The sequence below is a fragment of the Myotis brandtii genome, unplaced genomic scaffold, assembly GCF_000412655.1.
Source record: "Myotis brandtii unplaced genomic scaffold, ASM41265v1 scaffold197, whole genome shotgun sequence".
In the NCBI taxonomy this organism is placed as follows: domain Eukaryota; kingdom Metazoa; phylum Chordata; class Mammalia; order Chiroptera; family Vespertilionidae; genus Myotis; species Myotis brandtii.
In genome coordinates this window covers 518,829-535,136 of record NW_005357346.1, presented here as the reverse complement: position 1 = coordinate 535,136, position 16,308 = coordinate 518,829, and the positions used below count along the sequence as shown (strand labels likewise).

The 16,308-nt window shown below is 48.9% G+C and overlaps 1 protein-coding gene across 5 annotated transcripts in view; it reads right to left on the bottom strand.

Annotated features, from left to right (window-relative positions):
* The window catches only part of PTPN14 (protein tyrosine phosphatase, non-receptor type 14), a 145,673-nt gene that overhangs the window by 8,643 nt on the left and 120,722 nt on the right, over window positions 1-16,308 (bottom strand). For all 5 annotated transcript variants that reach the window (XM_014538761.1, XM_014538764.1, XM_014538763.1 and 2 more), the window contains 6 exons: window positions 15,530-16,308; window positions 12,140-12,283; window positions 10,819-11,037; window positions 7,608-7,736; window positions 5,501-5,735; window positions 3,164-3,327 (listed from right to left, as the gene is read on the bottom strand). The exon at window positions 15,530-16,308 is cut by the window's right edge and continues 666 nt beyond it. In XM_014538761.1, the coding sequence (XP_014394247.1) occupies window positions 3,164-3,327; window positions 5,501-5,735; window positions 7,608-7,736; window positions 10,819-11,037; window positions 12,140-12,283; window positions 15,530-16,308 (1,670 nt within the window). The remainder of the gene's footprint in view (window positions 1-3,163; window positions 3,328-5,500; window positions 5,736-7,607; window positions 7,737-10,818; window positions 11,038-12,139; window positions 12,284-15,529) is intronic.

Below are 16,308 nucleotides of genomic sequence, written 5' to 3'. Positions count from 1 at the left end.
CACCACCACCACCATCTCAATAGCCTGTAAGACTCAGCCCCAAGGACAGATGATCTGATACGGTGCAGTTTGGAGATAAGACCAAGAAGGGTCCCTTGGTCCTCAAGGAAAGAGTCCCAGTTGCCTTGAAGACTCACTCGCACAGGCTCTGATGTCCACTGGCCCTAACCCAAGGAATCAGGAGGCAGCTGATGCTTGCTCAATCTCGCTTGGAAGGCATTTTCTCCTCCTCTACTCTATGAAGGAGGGTTAACCAACTCAGAAAAGCAGGAAGACCAAGCCATCTTGCTATTTGGCTGGGGATAACCTGGTATTTGTAATGAACTCATCTGGGACAGACAGCTAAATCCAGGGGCGAAGAGAGGGTATTATAAACCATAAAATGTATGGGCATTAAAACGTGACAGGTAACATTCTGTGACCAAAAGCAACGGGCCACAAAGAGGCTTTTCGGAACAGCCTGGGTGAGTCCCCTCCCATCCCTCCCTCACAGGTGCTGACCTCACACATCTTTGTTTCAGGGAAAAGAAAAGGCATTTCATTACAAAATTAAAACTGTGTGGATTAGAGAATAAAACATAAAGGGTGTTAATCCAGAAGCCATGCAAAAGAGGCAGGAAAGTTTAGACAGGAAAATAATAGGACATACAATTTCATATTTGTCAAAAAAAACAAAAAAATGAACGATCTAAACATGTTCCACCCTTCTCCCAAAATAAGGGCTTGGAGCTTACTCGTCAGGCCCGAAACAGAACAAAGTGGAGAACTTTTTTCGCCCTCACCAGCTACCAATAGCACTGTTGGGAAACGGGCAGATAAGGCCAGCTATATTTGTGCTGGGGAAGGGAAGTGAAAAATGAGTCATCCAGCTATCTTTGAATATCAATGGGAACAGAAGTCCCTTTTGGACTGACCACGTTCCGGCAAAGAATGTTCTGGCGTGCGACTGGGCATTGAGGAAATCCGCTATGTTTGGACACACCAGAGAGAATTTAATCGCCCGAGCCCTCATCAAGTCCACGCGAGGCCCCAATGGCTGGGTCCCTCCCTCGGTGCCATGCTGGCTCCGACATGTGCTGTGTACTGTTCTACTGGGCTAGGAACATCTGGTGATCAATGAGCCTTCGTGTCATCGCCTCACTGAGGCTTGGCCTTTGATGGGTCTCCGAAGAGCTCAAAACGGAACAATCCTTCATGTCAGACAAGATGGACAGAATAGCTTCTCAAGTTGAAAAGGAGGACGGGGGAGCAGAGGTGTGCACAGGGGATGGAGACGAGAAGGGGAAGAAAGTGATATGAGGGGGGAGAAAAAGACTTGGGGGGAGGGAGGAGATGATGAGGCCCTTCCTCTGCCCCTGGAGCCCACGGTATGCTCAAGCCATAGGTCCCCTGGTTCCATTCCGTCGTATCCCATCTCCCAGTGCTGAGTGGATTTGGGACTTGGTGGCAAGCTATCCACTCTACTAGAGACTTCCAACAGTGACAGAAGCAAACAATCCAGAACTTCATGTGAGACCAAAGGATAAAAACTCACAGAAGATGATGAAACCTCTGTGACGCAGTCTCAACTGATTCCATGAGGGGCATTTTGCTCATCAACGGAACGTTTGGTGTTTTCCAACACCAGGCCACATTATTCCGAACTCCCCTCCTCCTCCTCCTCAGCAGCACAAACATGCATCCTACAGACGGGAAGCTTCCAAAATGAACTTTTATAGGCAGGGAGTTTACAACCCTCTGAACATGTTTACACTTAACATTTACCGTTTTCCTGCAAGTTACACTACAACAAATCTCATGGGGTAGTAGTTAGTCTGAATTTCAAGCCACGGATGGTAATGAGTAAATACGTATATTATTATATAAATTCCTTCGCAGAACGTGTGTTGTAACTTTCCCGAAAAACTACCGAACCACTTGGAAAGTGTCCTCGGATTCTCCAAGCTGTGTAATTGGGAAAAATGAACAAGAACCTAATGACACTTGAAGTTGGAGAAGGAAATAACAGGTCGGGGGGGTGGGGTAGAAGATCTCGTTCTCACCGTGGCACCACTGCTTCGGAGCCATGTGGCTCCGGACAAGCCACTGAACAGTGTCTGGGCCTCAGTTTCCCCATCTGTAAAGCAGGAGGACTGGCCTGTGCCCAGCCCTATGTACATGGCTGCTATGAGGACCCCACTAAGACAAAAAATGTGACAGCCGTTCTGAGCCCCATATAAATAAACAGCAGACGGTCTTTAACCTCCATGGCTGTTGTTTCATCTTGAGGAAATCAAAAGCCCCTCAGAGAATCGCCCTGGTTAGAGCAGGAAGGGGATGCCACACACCATGTTGGTGCCACATCGGCCACAGCCCTTTCTTCAGGGAGAAGAGCTGGGCATGACCTAAGCAAAGGCACTCAGATGCCCACTCACTCTGCCACTCCAGCCACTGCCGGTCTAGACCGGAGCCAACAACAGCCCCCTTTAGAGAAAACCCCTCTGAAGGATGCCAAAGCTCTGTACACTACATGCACTTTCACACAGGCTGGAGGCCAACACGCATCCCAGACACGCCAGACGCATGGAAACTACATGTGACCAAACCACGCACCACGGGAACGTACCCACAATGAAGCCAGACTGTCTACACAACACTGCCGACTTGTAGACCTGGAAGATGATTTCATTGGTGACTTCTGTGGGCTCCTGGAGAGTTCTGTTCTTCTGATGACCCAACAAGATAGATATTCTAAGTCAGGGGTCCTGAAACTTTTTAAACAGGGGGCCAGTTCACTGTCCCTCAGACCGTTGGAGGGCCGGACTATAGTTTAAAAAAAAACTATGGAAAAAAAAACAAAACAAAAAAACTATGAACAAATTCCTATGCACACTGCACATATCTTATTTTGAAGTAAAAAAAACAAAACGGGAACAAATACAATATTTGTATTTGCATGTGGCCCGCGGGCCGTAGTTTGAGGACCCCTGGTCTATGATATGGATGTCAGCACAGGGCAGTGAAAGACGAAAGATAACCAGGCCTGGGGATGTCAGAGCCCGAGCAGGGATCAGGGCTGTGGAAAGCTCTTGTCAGGACAGAGGGAAAGAAGGGCGCAGGCGAGGCCCGGCCAGGGTGCAGCTCTGTCCCAGGTGGAGGGTTCAGGAGGCCCCGGGAGACTCACCTCATTGTGCTCCAGGCAGTAGATCATCAGCTCGGAGAGGATGACCACGCCGGTGCGGCCCACGCCCGCGGTGCAGTGGACCACGATGGGCGGGTGCCGGCTCTGGGTGCCCTCCAGCATGCTGTTGGTGTGCCGGCGCACCGACTGGATCTCCTCCAAGTAGGCTGCAAGACAAAGGGCACGTCCGTCACGCGAGCCCCGCGAGGCTTTGCCTCCAGGAGCGGGGGGAAGCCAAAACGGATGGGGAATCTTTTTTTTTTTTTAAGTGACAGTGATTTACAGTTCTTACAAGACACTAATTATTTGGCTGGTACCCACGGTACAGTCCCGGAGCCAGAGAGGACCAGCTGGGAGTCAATTAGTCCATGGGAGAATTTGTTCTTTGAATTAAATAGTTCTTTTTTAAAAATTAAATTCGGTTTTCCCCTCTGCAAATCCCCAAGTCCCCCAAGCAGATGAGTTTCGACATTACTTACAGCAATTCCTCCTATTAACAGACGGGGATCAGAGCACCAGCGAGGTCCCCTTGAAACGCCCGCCTGGCAGCGCCCGTGTCTGGTGGGAAGAGCCTCCATCTGCCCTCTCCCTTCCCCTCCCTGAATGAGCGAATGTCAACCGAGGCTCGACTTCGTTTTTAGATTTTAAAATAGACATCGGGGGGCCTGCTTTACAGCTTGGATTCCAACTGGTTGAGTAGCTCAAGGTAAACCACCCCCAGCCCCATTTCTGGAGGCCACATGTTTGGGGGGAGTCGTGCCATCTTCCCCATCCCTCCCAGCATCTGCCTAGCTGAGCAGGGCTGGGGGGAGGGGGGTCTCTTCACTACTCCATTGGGGCACAAGTGAAAAATTACATTGTCCTTCAGGACCATAAAAAAATAAGGGTATACATGTATTAAAAAAGGGTAAACAGTCCAGGAAGTGGAGAAAGTCAATTAATAATTGAGATTTTGTAGTGGCTGGCTCAGGGAGAAGCAGATTGGAAGGCCTGGGCACTCAGAAAAAGCTCACCCTGATGCAGCTACATACACGAGACTCGGGGAGATGCTCAAATTGGTGAAGAGGAAAAAGGGCATGCAACCTGGTCTGGTTCATCTAGAAGCATCTGTTTTACATACAGTCAATAAGAACTCCTGTTTTCCTTATTCGCTTATCTCATTACAAAGTCATTCTAGGACCTGACTCCACACACTGGTCTGGAGTCCCTTAGCCATGTGAATGAACGCACTCACACTGTTTAAAAATAGTTTCTATATTTTTTCAGTAATTTAGATCGGCCTTCCCTCAGTGGGTTCTGATTTTAAAGATTTGGCTATGATTTTAACCACCTTTTAGACTCAATCTTGTATTATCAGAGCTGTCAATCATCAAACTGGTCTATTTTTTTTAAGTGATCTACTTTTATTGTTCCCATGTTCTGTGTCTTGGAGAAAATTCTGACTAGTCAATTAGGGAAGGATTACTAGAAAGAAACAAAAAGAATACTATTGTGAGGAAAGCGAGTTCTGCGGAGGTCACTGCCCTCCCTTATTAATATCTGAGCTACAAACCTCAGCAACTCACAAACCCTCTCCATCACGCTCTAGATTCTTTGATTCCAATCACCTTTCTCTTCTCCACTTTCAGTGTCCAACTCCAGCACCATAATCATGTTAGTGGGAAACTAAACACCTTTATCAATGTATAAGTATGCATAGAAATCTTTCTGTTGGAATTTGTGAAATGGTACATTTAGGCTAACTGTAATGTTGCTACTGTTAGGAATCGTAAGGTAAATATCTGATATGCAGGATGGTCTCAGGCAACCCCTGTGAAAGGGTCGTTCGACCTGCAAAGGGGTCGCGACCCACAGGTTGAGAACCGCTGCTTTCGTGGGAAACTAAACACCTTTATCAACGTATGAGTATGCAGAGAAATCTTTCTGTTGAAATTTGTGAAGTGGTACATTTAGGTTTTTAAAAACCTGTCTTCTCTCTCTTTCCCCCTCTGCCTCCCATTCTAAATGAATATCAAAATAAACTCAAGGTGGGACGATGCCCAATCAACTGAGCCACACCAACCAGGGCTTATCCGAGTAATTATTCATTCATGAGTGAAGTTCTAAATCAAGGTGGAATCAATTAATTTACCACAGTTTTAGCAGCTTAGCTGCATAAAAGGTAAAGAGAATATGGTAAGTGACATATATTTGTCTTCTCTGTTCCTCATAAGAAGGGACAGATACGTCCCTGTTATAATACTTTTGCCACTTAATAGAGAGCGTTCTCTCTTTCCATTTCACCTCCAACAGATCAGACCACTGACACAGTTGGTAAAACCCTGGGAAGAGAACACTTACACAGAAATCCTTGGACATCCTCCGGGCAGCCGTGATCTGGCCAGTCAGTATACTGCAAATGCCACACCGTCCTTTCCTGCCCGGACAAAAGGTGCTTGACCTTCAAGCCTGTGGTTGCATAGCAACCAGAATCTGTTCGGAACTTCGTGGTGACCTTGAACTTGCCATAGGTGGCTGAGCTGTGCTTGGAACCCAGCTTGGGCCAGTATCGGTGGCTCTTGGTGCGTCCGCCCTCCTGAATCACACACAAAAGTAAAGTTGGAAATTAGTCAAGGGAAGCAAGCGCTTATCCTCTTAATCTTAAAATCTGAGGATAGGAGGAAACGTGAATAGCTTCTAAGTCACTAACTCAGTAGCACTGTGCAGTGTCTATCACAGATTAGATCCTACAAATCTTAGCTAAGACCCATAAGAAGATGTACAATGGCAGTTACATCAATGGAAAATTTAAAAGATTCACAACTGAGCTGCAGTTGAATGTCAGAGAGAGAAGAGCCAGAGCGAAGTCTAAAGGTGAGAACACGCTTGGGTGTTAAAGAAACAGGAGGAAGGTGGTAGCGAGGAGGTTGGAAAGGCCTCCTGGTCCATGGGAGGCAGTTTGGGTTTCACTCCATGGACAGTTGGAAGCTGTCCAAGGGGATGGAGTGACCTCAGGCAGGGGAGTGACCGCGTCTTAGTGGTCAATCCAGGTCACACTCTGCATTTCTGATGTTCAGCCCAGGGCTCTCCTCTCTCTATTAGACCACACTGAGAGAGAGAGAGAGAGAGAGAGAGAAAGACATGTGAGAGAGAAACACCAATCGGTTGCCTCCTGTATGCGCCCCAAACGGAGATCGAACCCTCAACCTAGGTATGTGCCCTGACTGGGAATCGAACCCGCAACCTGGTGTACGGGACGACGCTCCAACTGAGCCACCCAGCCAGGGCCACCACTATCTTCCAATGGGCTGTTCTGGAAAGCAACTGCTCAGAACAGTCCATGAAGAAAATGTGACTTTTTTCAGTGATCTCTGTTCCCCACCTTTAAAAATTGTTAGCAAAGGGGTAACCCCATAAGTATTGGTCAAAACCACACGAAGCTAGTCCCTTAAATGATTTCAAAACGTAAGTTAAAATGGATCGAAAGGAACAAAAGGAAGTGGTTAAGATAAAACACTGAGCAAGTGACAAGAAAAGAAACCTAAAATGTCTTCCCCCCAAAGACAGCAACTCCCGGTGAACTGCTCGGTGGTGTGTGCCCATTTTCATAACGTAGACGTCTCTATTACAACAGAACAACTGTGTGACTTGGCAAAGGAAGAAAACACATTATTTTTCTCTCCCTAAAGAATAAAGACCTCTACAGGCCCCACAGCTCCGGGCTCCTTCTGCGATAAGCATGAGGGATGTCAGCCGGCCATGGCCGTGGTTGGAACATGTGCCGATTCACCCACAGCAGCCCAGGTTCTCGAGTCCCAGGGCAAAGACTATGGATGGTGTTGTCTGGCACACAGAAGTGAGCTGGTTCTTTTTGGTTTAATTTCCGTTCGTGGCAATGCAGGGAAAAGAGTGAAAAGTTGATGAAAATGGGAGCCAACAGATTATCTTTGGGAAATGAAACCCAACTACATGGAATTGAGAAGAGGAGACACGTGCAATGCCAAAGGAAGAGGATTTGCAGAGAAATGGTGCCACAGGAAGCAGCACGGAGCAGCGAAGTCCCCGACACGAAGCCCATTTTCTGGCCACCCCGCCCCCTGGAACAGGGGGCTGCCGGCCACTCCCCTTACCTCCTCCGCAAGGTTCTCGAGTCCCAGGGCAAAGACTATGGATGGTGTTGTCTGGCACACAGAAGTGAGCTGGTTCTTTTTGGTTTGTTTAATTTCCGTTCATGGCAATGCAGGGAAGAGTGAAAAGTTGACGAAAATGGGAGCCAACAGATTATCTTTGGGAAACGAAACCCATCTACGTGGAAGTGAAAAGAGGAGACAGTGCAATGCCAAAGGAAGAGGATTTGCGGAGAAATGGTGCCGCAGGAAGCAGCACGGAGCAGCCAAGTCCCCGACACGAAGCCCATTTTCTGGCCACCCCTCCCCCTGGAACAGGGGCTGCCGGCCACTCCCCTTACCTCCTCCGCGGTGACCATGGCGATCACGTTGGCTCCCTGCTCCCACACCATCTGCCAGAAGTCATGGCACGTGTGCGGCAGGGGCCCCTGCGTGGCGATGTAGTGCCATTCGGCCCCGCCAACCACCACCTGCAAACCAAGGAAAGCATCGGTGAGGCAGCCCCCAATCCTGGACCGAGGTACCTGCTGACCACGGGTGGCCACATGGCTCTGCCAACATCAAAACCCCTGAGGCCACAGGGGGCGATGGAGACATTCTCACATGAAAATGCTATTAATCTTTTTTTCTTACTGCAACCCCCCGGAATTATGCACAAACCAGTGCATTTTTTAAAAGCACACATATACATAAACATATCCACACACACATACACACACACGTTAGGTGAACACACACACACACACACACACACACACACACGTTAGGTGAATATGCATGTGTGTGTGTGTAGCCTAACAGAATTTATTACAGAAACAAGAGTAATGCTTGTGTGCAATGCACTTTGATCATTTCCATTCTTTTCTCTATTCTAGTCTATTTACAAACAAAAAATACACCACCACCACCCAAACTGGTCCTGACTCTAAATGGACTCTACACCCCACTGCTATACCGTGACCCCGTGTGAGAAACAGTGCTCCGCGGCGTCCTTTCAAACAATAACAACGTCCACCGAGGAGTAACACCCTCCAGGAGGAATGTCTTTCTGCTGCTGCGGACCTGATTCGAAGAGCATCATGAACCTCGGCTGTACCCGCCACTCCCTGTGCCACACACGGTGGAGGCGTCACGAAGGCACTTAAGTCAACCACACATGATGTTCTGCCATTCACAGCGTCCAGCCAAACTTCGGAGCCGTGAGATGGTTTTAGAAAATCAAATCGTTACCCCGTACAGCTCAGGGTGGCCTTGGGAGGAGAATTCTGCAGCTGTAAATTTCAGCGGCGGACAACCATAGTAAGTTGTGAGCTGAGTGCTGAAGGCCGTGCCATCTGGGGGAGATGGTAGCCTTTGCGAGGACTCTTTCATGTCCCCTTCCATTCCTGTGCCTTGGCATTGCAAAGCCAGGCCCCTCACACTCCACCAGTGCAGATCTCTACATAGTTCTAGGAGCAATGAAGTGATCATTGTTTGAAGCTTTTCCCCCCTCATTTGTTTTATGAAACTATATGCCTACTTGATTCAAACAAAAAAACAGCGTCAGTGAATTGTCTCATTACACAAGGCATGTTTAGGTCAACGCTGGCAAGCCAGATCCGTTTTCCAAGTTCCGGGGGAGATAGCATCCATATAGCTGCCGGCTGGCGAGGCGCTGGGTTGTCTGTGGAGCTGTGATTTTAAACATTAGCCTCCCTGGCATCCAACATATAGGAACCGTAAATACTCGCAGAGGCGGCTGCTGCTGCCTGGGGCCTTCAGCAAATTCCAAGTATTGACAGGAGGGTATTAAAAACGGCATTAAAAACACAACCAGCAAAGCTACGGAGGTAGATTTCACAGATGTGATTCCACCTCTGGAGCAAATCAATCTGCTCTGTGTTAACGGCGGCTCGGAACCCGGGGAGCAAACGTTGGCAAGGTACACGGCTCGATTCCGACTGCACCGACAAGTTCTTGCAAGCTCTGCGGGTCTATGAAACGCACCCATGTCTAACCCAGATCCGCAAGATGAAATGTGGGCCCCGGAGAACACTGGGGAAGGGAATGCCTCTGCTCAGTGCACCCCGTGGGCACGGCTGAGGCACAGGGACGGCTTTTTCCAGGCAGCAGATGGAAAATGGGGGGGAGACTGGGCCACAGAAGAAGACAGTAAAACATCGCCACAGAAGAGTTCCATAGACTTTCTATCACGAAGCAGCTGTGGGAGCCGCATCCTTGTCTGACCACATTATTTTGGCCACTGTTTGTCAAGCCTGACGAAGCCCATGACACGCACCATCGTCAGTTTACTTAAGACTCGTTTCCTGGGGCTCGTGTTTGTGTTTTTTTTTTTTTATTGTTTTCCTTCTCGTTCTCAAAAATGAGAGTAAAATATGCAACCTGATCCAGGATGATGCTCTTTCATATTTCTTTTGACAGTACTTCCTGATACATTAAAAAAATAGACATGGTTATCTATGCCCTGTGTGCAAAAACACTACACCCCACACCCTGGTTCACTTTTCATATTTTGATTCAAAACTGTTAGAACCGATACAGGAGCCAGACATCTGGCTGTGTTTTGGAGGCTCAAAGGAATCTACCAAGGATCTGGCTACAGTTGAAAAGCCCAATGAGGAAAGGAAATAACCCTGGACGAAGCCAGAAACAGGTTTCTAAGGTTACTGATCATACCGGACTCATAATGTGAGCCTTATCCTGTTTAAAAACGTCCTGCAACAACTGCTTTAACAGCGGTACGTGCATAAATTCTTCTATTTCAGACGGCAGAGCAAATGGTGACGATTTAAACACGTATGTTCTGTTATCAGGGACAATGAGGAAGGTAAGCGATTTAGGAAACATCTAACATGAGCATCCTTATCTCTGAATTCTAACCGGGGCCAAACTAAGCTGACTAATTTTCAAGTCTATGAAATACTGAGATAAAAAGGTTTAAGTTTCTGAAATATTAACAGAAATTGAATGACCCTAACGCACTGGATAAGGAGGCAAATCTTGCAAGTCACTGGCAAGCACACCTCCATGGTTTATGATTACATTCGCCCACTCTTCTAAACATCATGCAACTTGGGGACAAAGTCAGGTGTCAAACGCATCACCTGTCGTATTACCAGGGAGAATGGTACGTTTTGTGACTCCTGAGCATCACAAAAGCTTCAGCGACAGTAAGATAATGCCTGTGACTTCCAAAGTCTCCATCGTCCCCTCATTACAAATGGAAAAGGACAGTCCTCGGGTTCTCCTGTGAGTCTGGGGGAGAGTTATAACCCACAGAGAGGAGAAAAAGTTAAATCCTCTGTAAAGAGCGAGCTTCAGAAATAGCTGACCCGAGCTGATGCCAAGGCCGCCAGCTTCCTCCTGTCTGCAGTGCTGGGCATGCCCTTCCCGTTGAGTCAGAAAAGCCCAGAAGTTCAAAAACATTCCCTCGGGGTCTGGGGACAAGCCAAGATGCACAGTGGCAGCCGTCCTACATTTTTCTCTCCCAGCATTTTTACCTTTAACCCCCGGCATCTTCCACAAACCTTCCCAGCACGCTCCCCGCCTCACCTTGATATGGGAGGCGTTAATGTAACCTGTGTTGTTTTCTTTGGTCGGTATCAGCTCCACGCGATTCTCCTCGTAGGGGACAACCTCGCGGATCCGGCTGCGCTCCGCATTTTCTGGCAGAGCCGCTGTGCTGAAAATGCCATTGGCCTTTTTCTTTGGGATTTGCTCGTATTCTGTGAACACCATGCCCTCTTCCAGCTTCTTCTTCAAGGTCCTGAACTGCAACAGAAATGAACCTTCAGCTCACTGAACAATCTCACCCCAAAAATCCCAACAAAACCACCGGGTTTCTTTAAATATTGACAGTGAGGCTGCTAGTTAAGCAGTGTCAAGATGCCCAACGAATGCTTGATGATTTGGTCTCATTAGTAGCCACAGTGCTAGTTTTTCTTGTCCAACCACCAATTTCCTTCTCATTCACAGCTTCAACAGGACGAATCAGCAAAGCCAGGCAAGAGGTGAAGTTCAAAATTGGTATCTGTGTCACTAACACCTCTGTTTAAAGTCTTAATGTGAGGAGATTGTTACTCTTCATTACCCCAACCCCCTTTTCTCCACTTATACAGCCCATTTTACTGAGATGAATATTAAGATGATGCTGGTCCATAGCCCTTCAGTTCTGGGGATTACACCCCCCTCTCGCTTTATTTTTCCCACGGCCAAACTACTAATTACAATAAAAGGTACTGATTGGATTAAATGATTCCTCTGAAATCCCTCCTGGCTTTAAAAACATTCTAATACTTCATATATACCGACAGGAATCTAAAACCCTGATGTTATGAGCACTCAAAGCCTGTTTCTTTAACCTCTGATTGCAATTTCAGGCGCTAAAGGAACACTTTCCCCACCTCGGAAACACTAACATGCACCTTATTCTGACCGTGGGTGGAGGGGATGGCGTCACAGAGAATTCTATAAATGCTTGGGTAAACCACTCACTTCCTAATAAATGCTGACCATTCATAAACATCACAGACCCTGAGAGCGACAGCAATCGTTTTTGCAACTTTCTCGGGTTTGCAAAAAGGGAAAGAGGCCCGAAGAAAATGAGTGGCTTGACCCAGGCCCTATGGCCCGTTAGGGGCTTTAGGGGCCGGTCTCTCTGTCAGCCATCACCGCGCCACCTTGACAAAGGAACAGTAGGTACTTGGTAGGGACCCATTTAATACAACACAGTCAGACTACGTCTTGCTAATCTCAACCTGAAGAATTGATTCATCCCATAAACCTCGGTGCTGGCATGTTGGGGCAAAGAGAGAGCTCAGGAATCCAAAGAGCACAGGGAATGAATCACATGCTTGACACGCCCAGGGCTTACCCTCTCGTCCATGAGAATCCGGGTGCCATCAACTCGGCCGTCTTCCCGCCCCGAGACCCGCGCCACCGAGAGGCCATTCAACGCTGCCAACATCAGAGGCCGCTTCTGCGCCTCCAGGCCTGCCATCTTCTGCTTCTCTAGATTCTTGTGGCAAGAAAAGGCATGTTCTCATTGTTTACAATACCGGGAGAATTCTGGAATGTGTTTTAATCTCCCCAAATCTGTAACTCCCCAGCCAAGGAATGCAGACAACCACCATTAGTAGGGCGAATTCAAACACAGCCTACCCATTAATTCCCACCGTGCCTGAGGAAGCCCGTCCCTCCGGGACTCCTGCGCTTTTAGTTTAAAGCAGATGAATAAACGAACACACAACAAACAAATAAGAGCAAAGACTGCAAACAGCCCAGCCGACGTGGCTCAGTGGTTGAGTGTCGACCTATGAACCAGGAGGTCACGGTTCGATTGCTGGTCAGGGCACATGCCTGGGTTGTGGGCTCGATCCTTGTGGGGCCTATAGGAGGCAGTCAATCAATGATTCTTTCTCATCACTGATGTTTCTTTCTTTCTCTCTCTCTCTCTCGTTCTCCCTTCCTCTCTGAAATCAATAAAAACATATTTTTAAAAAATAAAGCATACAAACAGATGAGTGTTATAGTTTGAGATTTTGATGCAAACAGAAGTGGAACCAATTTGCAGACTCTTCCGGCCACCACAGGTGAGGGGATCATCTTACCCTTGGTTTCTTTTCAAACCTTTTAGGTATTTTTTTCTTAGTCTATCATTTATAAATTTATTCCCCAGAGAGCAGTGTCTTGATATAACCATGGGTGCAGGGGATGGCATCACATTCATCCCCTCAGTGTCCCCTGCAGTAGGAATGGAGCCCTGGTTTGTGAAGTTACGACACTTGCACCAGGGACTGGCCGACCCCTCAGACCTACAAATGGAGCTTCTCAGAGGAGGATTAACTGAGACAGCGTGAGAAGAGGACCCATGAATTTCAGCCACAGGGTGTAAGACTCTTACAAATAGTGACCTCGGTTTCTCTAGCCCAGGCAGATTTTGAATTTAAATTTTTGGGGTTTTTTGTTTGTTTGCTTCCAAGTTTGTTTTTGTGAGAGAGAAACTGTTCTCTCTTTAGTTGGGAATTGGTTTCACAATTCTGCAAAGTTTTGAGAGGACAGTAATTGGGGTTTTCCCAATGGCTATGCTTCTGTCCCGGGCACGGTGACCGACTGGGCCTACGGCAAATGGTCATGAACTCACCTAGTGAGAAAGGAAAGCCCAGTGGTAAACTACATCTCTTAGCCTCTTCTCACTTATCGTGTCAGCTTATTGCCAGAGATTTTTTTAAAAAATAACTCAAAGATCTGATGTGGCCTTTTCTCGTCCCTGCAGCTGATTCCTGGTTCCGGGGCTACAAACGTGAAATGTCCTTAAGCAGCAGGAGGGGCCAGAAAGAGGAGCGATGGAGACAGCAGGCCTGAGTCAACCATTCAACACACCAGCAGCTCCTGAGTTATGGAGAGTTGGCTGCAGGGCAAATTCTCACCATGCCTGTCCCCTCAGGTTCCCATCCTCAACCTCTTTCTCATTGCTCTTACCCTGGATCTTACCCTGGAGAGGCCCAGACAGCCTTCTCTTATCATCTATTCCTGAGAAGCCCAGCCAAAGCTGCCCATCGGTGCGGAGGGCAGAGAAGCGTCTGAGATGTGGGGAGGAGGTTGGGGTTGTTTCTTCGTCAAAAGCCAGGTGCAGAACCACCTGGCACTGTCGCCATCGTGCCTGGCACACTGGTTTGCTGAAGAACCTCCTAAACCTGCTCTGAGGCCGGGACACCAGCCCGGGGAGGAGTCCTTGAGCTCCTGAGTAGACAGGATTTGGGAAAAGTTCGATGGGGAGAATGAAGTAGGGATGGGGTCACGACGTTCCTGAACTATGACTTAAGGGTAAAATCAGCTATTCACGATGACCCCCCTGGACGGGGGGGGACAGCACGTGGGACACACAGTGGAAACCCCTGCTCCTTGGTGTTAAGCCTGAAGCTCCAGGTAGGGAACCAGCGCCAGGTTGGCTGCTGCAGGCTTTTGTTTAACATGGGTAACAAGGGAAGTGGAGGAATTTGACCAAAATGAGGCAACGGGACCGTGGAGGCATCAATAAGTATCAAGTGAGCAAAGTGTAGACTGACAGGCTGAGCTGTCTTAAAGGAGCCTGGGGCCAAGAAGTGCCGAAAACCCTTTTCTGCCAATAAATCACTTTTCCAAGCTGGCAAAGCTCTCCCCTGAGGCAGCCACACTCGAATTTCCTCTCCCAGCCCACAGGTTGTATTGCCAGAGGCTCAAGCACATCTTTCACAACTTCCCGCTGGGAACAGTTACACGTGGACCATTCCACAATTTCCTCTCCCAGCCCACAGGTTGTATTGCCAGAGGCCCAAGCACATCTTTCACAACTTCCCTCTGGGTTTGCCAACCGTGGGAACAGTTACACCTGGACCATTCCACGGATGGCCGTCTGTGAGGCTGAAGATGCTCGAAGGTTTGAATGAAGTAATGAAGTTGTTGCGGATTAGATTCTGAACCCAGGAACTTGGCTTCCTTAAACATTGGCCCTTGACGGTTCTTTGCAGGTGGATTCCCACTGTGCATGTGTGTGTGCATGTGTGTGTGTATGTGTGCATTCACATACATGTATCTGAATTCTTAATAGACTAAGCTTAACAGGGAATTGCAGCTCAACAGTAAACTTCCAAGTTTACTGTAACTTTCTTGGCTTTGTGTTTACCGTCTATTGAAAAAAAATCTGAAACTCAAGCTGACACACTGCACACAGGCTGGTCAATATTGGCGAGCCATCCTGACATATAGACTCATAGATACAAAAAACTCTCAGGAGATGTTGTTCTTTTAATATCTAACTGGGGGGGGGAAAGCTTTCCCCTGGGAAAAAAACACACACACACACACAAAACACCAACCGGTGCAGGAAGGTGAGCTCCTGGCAGCTTACACAGGAAGTCGGATTCTGAATAAACAGCAAAATACTGGCCATGACCTCAACCTCAACCTCAACACCACCAGCCTGGAACATCCTAATTCCATGACTGCACTTTGTACCAAGCGTACCCATCGGCATCCATGTAGGAGAATGGAAGATGTATTTGAAGGGGCAAGCACAAAGTTTTGTGAAAAATGCCACCTGTTTAAATGCCAAGTGACCCTCTACATCCCTAACCTGTCCCTGAACGCACTTCGCACCTTCTTCAGTGTCTGCGACAGGTGCTTCCGCTGTGAACTTTCTCAGGGACAAAAAGCAGAGAAGGCTGCGGGGGAGACCAGCGTGTGAACTGTCCCCCCAAATGGCCCGGGAGGGGAGGACACTTACCCGGATCATCATCTCTCTTTCTATAATGCTGTCCTCCAGGGAAAACATTTCGGACACCGGCCTCTCCTTCACGGGCTCCTTCTTGACCCGCTCCTTCACGCTCGTCAGGTCGGGCTCCGAGATGGACGGGCCAAGGGAGGACCCATTGACGGCCAGCTGGTCCGCTCGGGAGACGCTGATGGCCTTGGCCGGCCCATGCCTCAGCACCCTGGCTCTGGCGATGGCCGGGGGGACGCTGACCTGGTCTTGCCTCAGCGCCCCGTTGCTGACACTCTTCCTGGGGCCAGGGTACTCGGGCGGGGGCTTCTTGGGGATCCGCGCTAAGGCTGCCTGCAGCTGGGCGCTGTACTCCATGTTCTCGCGCAGCCCGGGGATCCGGGGCGCCGGTGCCGCGGGCTCCTCCTCCTCCTCGCTCTCACTGCTGTGGATCAACATCGTGGCATCCGAGAAGGTCTTCTTGTGGTGATACTGGGGCAGCTGGGGGACCTCGTGGCCCCCGGGCACCTCCTTGGGGGGCCCCTGCTCCCGGAGCGTGTTGCGGCGAGCCATGGGGATGTTGAGGGACTTGAGCGTCATGGCCTCCATGCCCCGCACCATGCTGCTCATCACCTCCAGGCTGTGGCGCTTGTTCACCGTGCCGTGGTGCTTGGTGGCCGTGAGCGGCTCGCTCACCTCCTGCAGGGACTGGTGCACCACCGGGGCGCTGTCCTCCTGGAAGGTCTTCACCGACAGCTGCACTTTGCGGGTCACCAGGTCGGGGCTGCTGCCGCTGACGTACT